Genomic DNA, 12379 nt, shown 5'->3' on the forward strand with positions numbered 1-12379 from the left:
ATAATCTAACTCGGCCGATAATCTCTCGAAGTATTGTTATTTAATACCCGCGAAAATATTAAAGTTAAAGCCTGTATATTTTGAGATCACTCTTATATTCATTCTTAAATCATTAGTTCCAGAAAGAAATAATTAAGTTTAAGGCAATTGAAAGGTGTACTTGTAAAAAAGCTAACTCGGCCTAAAATACCATTTTTACGTTTCATTACTTAATATTGGTTCAGAGACTCATACGGTTTCAAATCTATTATATTTAATTTAAAAATCACGTTAAATTTATCAACGCTGCTTCAAATATCGAAACTTGTTCATGATTAAAATGTTTTCAGTTCTATTGTGCGAAGTAATGAAATGTTGTGTATTGGAATCAAGCGGGCAGACACGCTGCAGTAGCGAATGATAACGCCAGATAACAGAGTGAGACTAGCGTCTGCTCGATTGATGTCACGTGATATTGATTTCGTTTTCGTTGCGCGCATTCCGGATACTTTTTATTGGTCCGAATGGATGTTTCCAATCTTTGTTTATTTATAGATCGTCGCTTTAATACATTTAAGTACTGCGCATGCGTAGGGTTGAAAAGGCGGAGTTATTATCGCGAGTAACAGCTTGCAATAATAACTCCGCCTTTTCAGCCCTACGCATGCGCAGTCATAGCAAAAGCTCACATTCTAAACTCCGCCTTTTAAGCCGCACGCATGCGCAGACTGCTAGCATCCCAAACAATCCCAAATAATCCGTTTTCAACCCAAAAAATCCCTACAAGGGATTGTTAGGGATTAATCCCTTAAAAAACGGATTGTTAGAGATTAATCCCCAAAAATATTCATCCCTAAGCAACCCCGTATTTGCGGAACAAAATCCCTAACCCCACTGTAAGTATCCTGCATTTTTAACATTTTAATCATATTTGAAAGCTTTGTCTAATGATCGTGATGAATGGAAACGATCTACCGACAGACCGATCGGCAATGCGACCCACCGACAAACCGGTCGACCAACGGACCGATGAAAAACAATTTACCCCGCAATTCTTTTTGTTCTCTTTGTAGTGGGAACTTCAACGTTTGTATAATGATAACGCAGTGAACGCATATTAATGAAATCGAATCGAGTTTTTCGAGCGGCAAGATAGAAGAAGTATTGAGGGCAGATACATCAGCTTTGATTCGTAATCTTTGCAACATTTGCGCATATTCTCACTCATAGGTTTATTATTATAATATTCGAAATGTTAACTCACTAAAGACATTAAACTTTTAAGGTAGCCATTACTTTTACTGATCGACCCCCCCCCCCTCCCAGATAAAGTCACAAATCACCTTAGATATATACGATCTGGCACGAGTTGTCATATCATACCATATTTTATTAAACGAGTTAAGGAATTGTGTTAGTAAGCGAGCCTTTGGCGAGCTTACTAACGAATTTCCTGGACGATTTTAATAAAATATGGTATGATATGACAACGAGTGTCAGATCTTTTTTATCACATGCTTTTAAATGAACAAATTTAATAAATATTAACGCAAACATAATAATTAATCCCGAATGTTGTTTACATTTCGTGACGTCATTTTACGTTGCAACGTCATTTCAGCAAAATAACAAAATGCGATTGGTCAATAAACGAAAACTAAGCCAATGAAAACGTTTAAACATGTTGTATTACACATGTGTAATATCAAAAAATGTAATGGTTGTATTACATGGGAAACAGGTTAAAGCATGTGATAAAAACATTTGGTTAATATGTGAAGTTAACTTGGTATATATATAACTGCTATACATTAATGCCATTCCACTACTTAAGGATATAGGCGTAGCTAATAAGCTATTATCAGTAATATTACACTGCTGTGCCTAACGTATTGAAAATAGCTCTTTGAAGAATGTTAACACCGCACGATTGTCATTTTTGTTTACACGGTCGAGAAGTCGCAACGCGAAGAACACCTAGCTTTACGCCTTAAACACGCCTTTATGTTCTATGTTATGCGTCCATTAAAATGTTCCACCGAGAACAGTGAAACATATTTAATTTAAGACAAAACACCTTTGTTCGCATCACAATTATTGTTTTGTTATGTAATATGCATTCTGTGAAACCTGTTTTTCCTAAGTCCTTAACTGCCGCATGCGTATTGAATCGTGCACATTCGAGATAAAACATTTGTTAAAATTCAACTGCGGTTGATAAAAGTTTTAAAATTTCATTTTAAAAATTAAAATGATGCACAGAGTGAATGTAAGAACAAAATGTAATAAAAAATAAATAAACAATTTTAGTGAAAGCGTCTCATGCATATGTTGGTAAAAACGAGAGGCAATATCTTAACAAAATCAAAGCGGTGAAGGCACCGAAGTTGTTCGCTACTGCATAATTTAAGACGCAACTCATTTTTAAGAATTAATCGTAAGCTTGAAATAAACACAAGCCATTCAAATTTATAAAGAGTGTGTCTTAACGCACGAGTCGAAATGTGTGTGCGCTTTTTATCATCCTATTTATTTTATAGAGATAACGTAGACAAAATAACAACAACATAGCCCTTTTTGACGTTCTGAAAGCATAGAAAGTATGATGAAAATGGTAATGAGAATTGAATATAAAGAAAATTTGCCATCACCATCATATTCAATTAATATTGTTAGAATATGGAATATCTATCTCAATAAGAATATAATTTTATTATGGAAATTCCCTGTACAACACTTTGGATTTTTAACACCATATACACATTAAAAATATACAATTAGATAATTGATGACAATAAAAAATAAATAAATCTGCGAGCAATACTTTTTACTCAGGAATTAGGCAGTCATAAAGATAGCCCTATTGACCCGTACTGTGTTGTTTATGCATTACTTGTTACCCTAGCAGTTCACACGTCGTCAACATCTCTGACCTAAACATGGGTAATACCCCCGTCACACTAGGCCACTTTCCCACTACGTCCTTAAAAATATGCCAGGACGCAGTACGAACGTTTACAACGTTGGGACGACGCAGTAGACACGACTTTGCTCGTGGTACGGTCTTCATGGACGTGACGGACGTGGGTGAACTTTGAACATGTTCAAAACTTACGTGATGTGGACGTGGTCAAATCAGGACATGGTGAGAACTTGGTAAGGTCGTAGTAATGACGTAGCTAAAACCTAGTAAGAACCTTATTGACGCAATACACGCGTAGTGCAGACGTGGACGAGTGTGTGGCGTTCGCATCACGTTGTCTCTAGGTAATTTTCGTGCAGACATAGAACGCGGTGAGAACGTAATGGGCGCGTGGTAAGAACGCAGTGCTATCTTGGCGGTCGTAGTAGCAACATTGTACGAGCGTAGTTAAAGCATAGCAAGAACGTGTTGGACGTGGTACCCGCCTGAATACACGCGCAATAAGCACATAGTCGGAACTTGTTGGCCGCAGAAGGAACTTAGCGCAACGTGGTATGAGCTTAGCAGAAACTTGAGACATTCATTTTTTTTACAATTTTTACCCCGTCCTACGATATTTTCAGGATGCAGCGCGGTCTTCATGAACGTGGCCTAGTGTGACGGGGCCTTAAAGAGCACTAATGCGCTTTTTCGGCATAGCTGTTTTTCCCCTCTTTTCATTTTAAATGACTTTTACATAACGCCATCAGACACGCATGAATATATTCGAATATTTTATAGGCTGATTCGAGATAATACTGCTGAACGTTGGCTACATCACTGTGTCTGTATTTTCAAACGACACAAACTGTGGCCCTGTTACAATTACGCGTTAAAATCCATCACGCAGAATTTCAGGGTCAGTACTCGTTCACTAAATCGTCCGAGGAGTATATAATTGACTATCGATAAACACAATTTTGCTTTCAAGATAAGAAAACAAACATTACCGAAATAGAACAGTGTCACGATAAGAGGAAAATCGTTTAATTATCCAACCTCAAATGTGTGCCGTACTCGGTAAGCACGCCTGGAAATCGTTTCTGAACGCCTGGAGATGCTTTCCTTATGTACCAGTTTGCTATTTTGAATTAAATTTTGTATCGAAAAGCATTGTGCTAAAATTGCCATTTTCAGTTTGCAATGATATTTTTAATGACTCTCGTCATGCGAAAATGGGTCTTATTTCATATGCGCCCATCATACATATATAGCCCACGCAGTCTGCGCATCTCTCAGTCTGGTCAGGAGATACATTATGAGACCATAATACATTGATTGATTTTATAGCGGACAGGATCGCTTCTTACCATACTGCACAAATGCGAAACGCATACGACCCGTTTTCGCATTACGCAGCTGTGAAAATGTGATTTAATTGTGTAGAAAAAAATCTGCATGTAAATCAAATATTTACATACGATATATTTTGATGGTGAGGAAATACACTCATAATAAGGCATGTGAGGACACATATGATGTGCAATCCCGTACTATATTTTTTATCTACTTACACTAATGTGTGGTTTGACAATGATAACACACAATTCATGCGGTGAATATGCGGCTAACAAGTGAAAAAAACACAATAGTTAAACTTTTGTTTTCAATTTTATTATCTGGAAACGTTTTTTAAAACTTTATTTCGAAGTCAGAATTTACACCGACTACCTTTTTAAAAGATATTTCTTGTTATATATTTAGTTTTTTTTTATATTTGATTTTAGCGATTATATAGCATTTTTGTTGTTGAAATGTGTGTTATAATAGGCAAACTATACATTCGTATAAGTAAGAAAAATTTAACTATGGGAGTGAACACTATAATGTGTCCTCACATGGCTTATTATGTTTTTTTTTCTTCATCATCGAAATATATCGTATGTTAATATTTGATTAACATGCAGTTTTCTTTCCAAACATTTAAATCACACTTTCATAGCCTCGTCATACGAAATTTATTATATTTTGGCCAGCGTAGCTCAAGTTTTAATGTGGTTTGCTTGAGAATTTAATACAATGCTGTTAAATAACAATACACTTATTATTATAATTATGTTGTGGTTCATTCTTTGTTTGACTCAAACCAAGCAACGGTTACGCTCACGTAGTGAGTTACGATAGTAAACAGCACACTTTACATTCAACCTGCGTTCGCACATAGAAAGAAAGGGTCAACTAGGTGCTACGTTTCCTTTTCTTACTTCAGTTAGAGGTCAATTCTTTTTATAATTGCTATCATAAGGCCCCGGCTTTTGGTTAAGTAAAGTTTCATTGGTTGGTTCAGTGCCCCAGATAAGCTGCGTATCTGCGTCTTTCACCATATTAAAATGTTTAAAAACGCAAAAATACAATATCATGCGTATTGAAAACGCAACCGATTTGACCTTTACGCAAATTCGTCAAATTTAATGCGTACGATACAATAGCTTGGATGGAAAATGCTTTTCACATTTTCGGTATTTTCTCTTTGGAATTATTATCGTAATGCGGCGACGCTTTCATTCAGCAAGCGCCTTTATGACGGAGCAGGGAAACAGTCAAATTTATCCAAACGCTCTGCGGACTAGATTTAATTGTTAAATAAAGCGTCTGACCAAATTATTTACGACGACATACATGCATTTTAAATCTGACTTAATCCGTCGTTCATTGTGCATGTCTTTGTAAAGCGTCTGTACTTTCAGCTTCTATTATGATGCGAAATAAAAAGTCTAAGAGAGGTCGAAAGACGTCCGCGATTGTTGCGCCTAAATATCAGTCGATCGCAAACGTTTTTGAACTGAGAAAGCAAAAGCGAATAAGTGCCGAATCATCCGTGTTATTATTTGTTTAAAGTTTAAAGTTTATTTTATGTACAGTTTCAACAATTAAAGATGTTATGAAGCATCAGTTTATTAAAGCTAATGATGATAGTTTACATTTTAATTGAATCAATACAAGTGTGCAGCTTCAACAGAAGTAAAGCGGCAATGATTTTACGGTATGCATTTTTATATCTCATTTCACCCCTAGGCTATTTCAAAAATGAAATCACCCTATTTTTCAAAATCATTGGGTGAAAACCCTATTTCCCAAATAATTATCTCGGGCACTGTTGGTTATTAATAGAAGTTTAGAAAAAGCTTGCGAATAATACGTCTCACGGAAGTGTATATTCGTGCATAATAGAAGTCATAGTCGCATCGTTTTTGTGTTTAGCGCGCTTCGTAGTATTTTTACTCAGCACAGGTCATTCCTAATCTGATGCTATTAATAGATGCTGATAAAAAAGTATAGTGGGATGTTGTGTAACCTCGTTCATAGTGTATGCTACTACAGCGGGGATTAACATGATATGTCAGGGAAACATTCTTTTGTTCCCAACAGATAGCGGCCAATCTAGTGTATTCACGGTGCTAACAATGCAATAGTAAAAGGTTAAGTTTGTTCACATTCACAGTTTTCAATTAATAAAACGTTGAACATGAGTTCACCAATTACTACAGGTAAAGTATAGACAACATAAAAAATGCTTTATAAACGCAAAAACCGAATATAAAAAAACAACTTAATATAACAAGAAATATCTTTTTAAAAGGTTGTCGGCGTAAATGCTGACTTTGAAATAAAGTTTGCAATCGTTTCCAAATAATAAAATTGAGAACAAAAGTTTAATTATTGTGTTTGTTAACTTGTTAGTCGCATATTCACCGCATGAAATGTGTGTTTTCATTGTCAAACCACACATTAGTGTACGTAGATAAAAATTGTACTACCGAAGTACCACAAATTAGTGCGAGTAAATAAAAATTATACTACGGGGGCGCACATCATATTTGTCCCCAAATACCTTATAACGAGCGTTTTTCTTCACCATCGAAATATATCGTATGTTAATATTTGATTTACAAGCAGTTTTCTTTCGACACATTTAAAGTACACGTTCATAGACACGTCATGCGAAAATGGGTCTTATGCGTTTTGGCCAGCGTATCTTAAGTCAAACCTGTGCATTTGCGCAGTCTGGTCAGAGGCGATGCTGTTTGCTATAAAATATACAAATGTGTAATGTTCTCATTATGTATCTCCAGACAAGACTGAGAGATGCGCAAGCTGAGTGGGCTATTCATATGATGGGCGCCATTTTCGCATGGCGCGGGTCATTTAAAATCAAAATAGCAAACTTGTAAATAAGGGCAGCCTATCCAGGCGTTTAGGAACGATTTCCAGACGTGCTGACCGAGTAAGGCAAACATTTGTGGTTGGATAATTAAACGATTTTCCTCTTATCGTGACCCTATGCTATTTGTTTGTTTTCTCATCTTGAAAGCAAAACTGTATTTATTGATAGTTAATAATATATTCCCCGGACGATTAAGTGAACGAGTACTGACCCTAAAATTCTGCGAGATGGATTTTTACGCGTTATTGTAACTGGGCCACAGTTTGTGTCGTTTGAATATAAAGAGAGTGGTCCGGAATTCCTTACACTAAATAGTGATACATCCTTTGCGCTGAGCACAGAATCAGTTATGTAGCCAATGTTAAGAGGTTTAATCTAGAATCAGCCTATGGAATATTCGAATATATTCATGCGTGTCTGATGGCGTTATGTACAAGTCATTTAAGGTGAAAAGCTGGGTAAAACAGCTACGCCGAAAAAGCGCATTAGTGCTCTATACCCATGTTTAGGTCAGAGTTGTTGACACCGTTTGAACTGCTAGGGTAACAGGTAAAGCATAAACAACAAAGTACGGGTCAGCAGGGCTGTCTTTATGACTGCCTAATTCGTGAGAAAAAGTATTGCTCGGAGATCTATGTTTTGTTTATTTTCATCAATTATGTTATTGTATATTTCGAATTTGTATATGGTGTCAAAAATCAAATGTTTTGAACAGGGAAGTTCATACGTATAACATGTAAGCACTACATTAAAGAGCTTTGATATTGATCCGGTTTTCACGTAAACATTTCCGGTTTTGTCTTGCTTTTGTAAGCGATATCGTTTCCTACATGATATTATCAACAACACCGTATCACACAGTGAACACAACTTCACCAAAACTGGAATGCAACAATACCTTTACGTCGGATCACTTCTGCGCTCGTCGATTACACAGTCTAGTCAAAAAGTTGAGGTAAGCCATCTGATCGTTTAACTTTAACAAGAGCTACACTAATATCTTAAGATCTTTAAGGCTTAAAACATACATCATTTGACTATTAAGTTACGTTTCTAAATTAAAATTATGTCACACTTTCGGAAATTCGATGAACTATAACAAGGTAAACGTATTAAATAAAAGGCTCTTCAGGGGGTAAATATCTGTCACTTTAAAAGCCAAGAGTGTGATAAAACTATTAATAATGATTTGAGTAAGAGCTTATGCACTGACATGAATAACAATGAGATGCACACACGTACATTCATGAGCACACCTTACAATCTAATGGTTCAAAATCAAATGAGACAAACAAACATGTTTATACAGCCATTTTAATGATATATAAGATTGGGATTGTTCATCTTTAACCCTCAAGTGCACTGACGAATGTACAACGGAAACTTTAGACGATACTCACGGCGGCGCACATCTACTATCTTATCCATTTTGTTTGATTACACGCAGGTGAATGATAAACAAGTTTCATACGTTAATGTCACAGTGGTGGTTTTGACTGAAAAACTGTGGTGAGGAAGTGACCATCGGGATTATTATTCCTGGTGTGGATTGTTAAGGTTTTCGCTAGTTAAAGGTATGTGCATGTGCATTACTATGTTTTAATTGGCTAGAAGGCGATGCTGTGGATTTATATTTCAGTAAGGTTAAGTGATCAAAAAGCGGATAACAGTATCCACCGTTTAACATAATCTTGCTTACCTACGTATGATATCCATGACTTACAGATTAACCAGACATGTTGTAAGGTTCCCGTAGCAATGCCGAGGTTACTAAAAGTAACAGAAACCTCTGCCATTGCATTGACTGTATCAAATGTATCATAGATCTGTTAAAACTGGTCAGACTGGTCATAACTAGTTGAAAGCCCCTTTTACTAATAAAATGAATGAACTTAGTTAGTTTCTATGCTTTTATCGTGTAAATGACCATCGCACATATGCACAAAAATTACCACCAATAAACAAATTGCCGTAACCATTTTCAATACATTGTATTGCCATTTTTTAAAATGGTATACCCTGAACATAGAAACCATGTATATAATTTAAAATCGATGTACGTGAATATGTCTATTTAAACAATCAAGTACTCATTCGAATTCAAACCATTCATTTAGTTATTTTACATTAGATGTTATGAACATGTTTATGTAGATTTAACTTATTACGACATTATACAAAATACTGTATTAGTTTACTCTCATCATGGGATGGCCGATGAAATTTGAAACCCATGACATGTTAATACTGCAACAATCAAGTAGATGTTCTATATATACCAGCAACGCGATCAGGTGATAGTACATTTAATGCAAATTATATGTTATAATTAAAAGTATAACTTGATGTTTTATGTGCATTTCTTTTAAAGGACACAATGAAAATCATCGCTGTTTTCTTCACTGTGATCTGCGTGTTAGTTTTGGTAAGTTTTAGTCGGCGATCATTATCAAGGAATGGCTGTTTGTTTTGCTTTATTTGAATTATGCATAGCTCATATATTCCTCGTTGTCGTTATACAGCTTACTATACACCTGTATATTTGTTTCTGATTGCCTAATTATGAAAAGCTTCTCATGTATTATACAGGGTATTCTTTGTCAATTATCAACATATCAATCACGATATCGCCCAGACTGCGAATATAAACAATGCATGAAGCCTATTAGAAACCATGGCAACTGTCCTCGATGGGGGTCCTGCCAATGGTACTGTCAAGCAAAGCTTGCTAACTGCACAGTTGGAACCAGATATCACTGTGCTCGAGACCTGCGTAACCTGGAACAGTTCACAAATGCTTGCGCTGTAGAAATATTTTGTTTGTCAGGTAAACTGTTTGGAACATCTCATTACTTTAAATCCAATCAGCAATGTTAACACAGCATGGTTTAAGAAAGTGATTTTAACTTCATTGTATAATGATATTTGTTGTAAGACGTTTGCAAGATAACATTTAAACAGAAATGCAATTAATGGTTTATTAAATACATGAACATTAAAAGATTTAAACACCAATTTATTAAAATCACAAATCTATTTAATGTACGACTAAACTTTCGTTATAACGACTTTTCGTAGGCGAAGAACCTTATTTATCAGTTACAGAATCAACAGGTAAAGCATCTGTGAATTGTCGGCCATGTTACAAGAAAAACGTGTACAACAGTCGCCTCAACACTTCATCGGCCACGTTCAGTGAATGTAACATGTTGAAGAAAAACCTTTGTAAAAAGCAGGACAACAAGATAGACTGTGGAAATCAAAATTATACGGAACTGACGATGACCGACGGTTATTGTCGATGTGATGCAAGGAATGGGTATGCTGCGCGGTCACAAAAAATGTGTTTTTATGAATATGAAGTCTGCTTCGTGAAGAAATGTCCAGAAGGCATGGAGCTGTTATTAAGTCAGTATATTTTTGCTTTGGAAGAAATTTTAGAATGTGTAAGTGTAATGTTACATAATGATAATATACATATAAAGAAAAGCACAAGTGAACAACAGTTTTCTGTCAATTGAAACCGTGGTGGTTAAGGCTGCATAGGTATTTGATTTATTACAGATTAACATCGTAATTTATTCTTAATTTATGCAAAACTTTGCTTGTAGAAGTTTTTTAATAATGTGTTATAGATTACACATGTGGTATGCTATGCCCTACTGGATACACGAGACAACCAGAATCAGATATATGTACAGAGGTGTCATTGTAAGTGAAAAATGTGTTCATTCATACAATTTTATGTAGTAAAACTTTGTAAGTTAGGTAATATTTTGATTTTATTATGGATTGTTTAATGCAACGATTTTAGTTAAGGTAGGTTTGTTAATTGGCATATGTTATATTTCAAGATTTATATATATATATATATATATATATATATATATATATATATATATATATATATATATATATATATATATATATATATATATATAGTTTATTAATCATGAGCTCTATTAAATAAAAACAACGTAAGAAACAGGTCGTTAGTCGAAATAATGTGCAAAAGTCCTGCCTTTGACAATTAGTTAGGCTTTATTATTATATGAAACGGGGACTAGTATTTATGTGTAAGGCTAAGTTTTCAACGTGTTGTTTTTCAGAACACGACCCTTTAGCTCCGACAGACCTGAACTTAATTTAACCGACGTACAAACAACTTCTATAAGTACGTATTTATGTGCAGATTAACATACGCCTCTCTTAATAATTCATGGCAAATTTATAGTAAGAAATAATAATATATTTTTTAGAGCTACATAATATATTTGATTAAATAATGGTTTCTGCTTCAGCCACATATAAATTATGTACAACACATTAAAATATAAACAAATTAAGAAATAAAAATAATTAAAGGATGTCTATAAACGGACGATTCTTTTAATATCAGTTCTAACAATACACGAGGCAAAATATTTAGCCTTTATTAATCAGACGCACACATTTAAAACTTGAACCGCGTAACGATGTGAACATTAATTTGTACTTTTCCTCGTTAACTTTTGAATGAACTTATATCCTGTATATGAAATTCATAAAAAACATTTAAGCGAATTCAAGAATAGCCGAGTGATTAAAGCATGTTTCGGATTCGGAAAAGATTTGAACCTCTTTTTGTAAATATCTTTTTTCTGTTAATCAGACTTGCTCTTTGTGAGTACCGTTATATTTAAAAAGCAATGAAATTAAATTAAATGGCATGCATCAATTCATGCCTACACCTGTGAGCAGATGCCGTTTACCAATAATACATACATACTATTGTTACGTTTCAGGAACATCAGATGCACCATCAACAAATGAGCAACTGTATAAGCAGATCATCATACCGATTTGTCTGTCTGTATTTGTGATCATAATACTATTCAGAAGGCAGTTAAAAGGTGAGTATAAAACAAATAATAATTCAATAAATCAATACAATAAATCAATAGATACTACTGCTACTTTACATTGACTGCTACGATAATATAATTCAAATACACAGCTATTGCCTTCACTGAATGTAATAATTATTCCAACTTACTACATTGATACAGTCATACAGCCGTCAAAATCAATGTTGCTTTTTTGACATTTGATCGCTAAATATAAGCTTCAAAGTTAAGTAGTAATAAGGTTCTTGACCTTACAATACCTTCTTGTACAGTTTAATCATCTTGAATGCATGGTTTAATTAAAAGAGAGGGCGCGTTTAAAAAGAAAATTCTGCTATCTGACCTTGAAATTATAGTAGGAAGTTAACTTTTAAGACACATACATGA

At 34.7% G+C, this 12379-nt stretch overlaps 1 protein-coding gene across 2 annotated transcripts in view; it reads left to right on the forward strand.

Annotated features, from left to right (window-relative positions):
* The first annotated feature begins 7977 nt into the window (after positions 1 to 7977).
* LOC127841889 (uncharacterized) overlaps positions 7978 to 12379 on the forward strand; it is a 67015-nt gene continuing 62613 nt past the window's right edge. For both annotated transcript variants that reach the window (XM_052371018.1, XM_052371019.1), the window contains exons 1-7: positions 7978 to 8061; positions 9478 to 9531; positions 9696 to 9933; positions 10185 to 10514; positions 10742 to 10817; positions 11216 to 11280; positions 11891 to 11998. In XM_052371018.1, the coding sequence (XP_052226978.1) occupies positions 7993 to 8061; positions 9478 to 9531; positions 9696 to 9933; positions 10185 to 10514; positions 10742 to 10817; positions 11216 to 11280; positions 11891 to 11998 (940 nt within the window). In that variant the 5' untranslated portion in view covers positions 7978 to 7992. The remainder of the gene's footprint in view (positions 8062 to 9477; positions 9532 to 9695; positions 9934 to 10184; positions 10515 to 10741; positions 10818 to 11215; positions 11281 to 11890; positions 11999 to 12379) is intronic.

This window comes from Dreissena polymorpha, chromosome 8 (genome assembly GCF_020536995.1).
Source record: "Dreissena polymorpha isolate Duluth1 chromosome 8, UMN_Dpol_1.0, whole genome shotgun sequence".
Lineage (NCBI taxonomy): Eukaryota > Metazoa > Mollusca > Bivalvia > Myida > Dreissenidae > Dreissena > Dreissena polymorpha.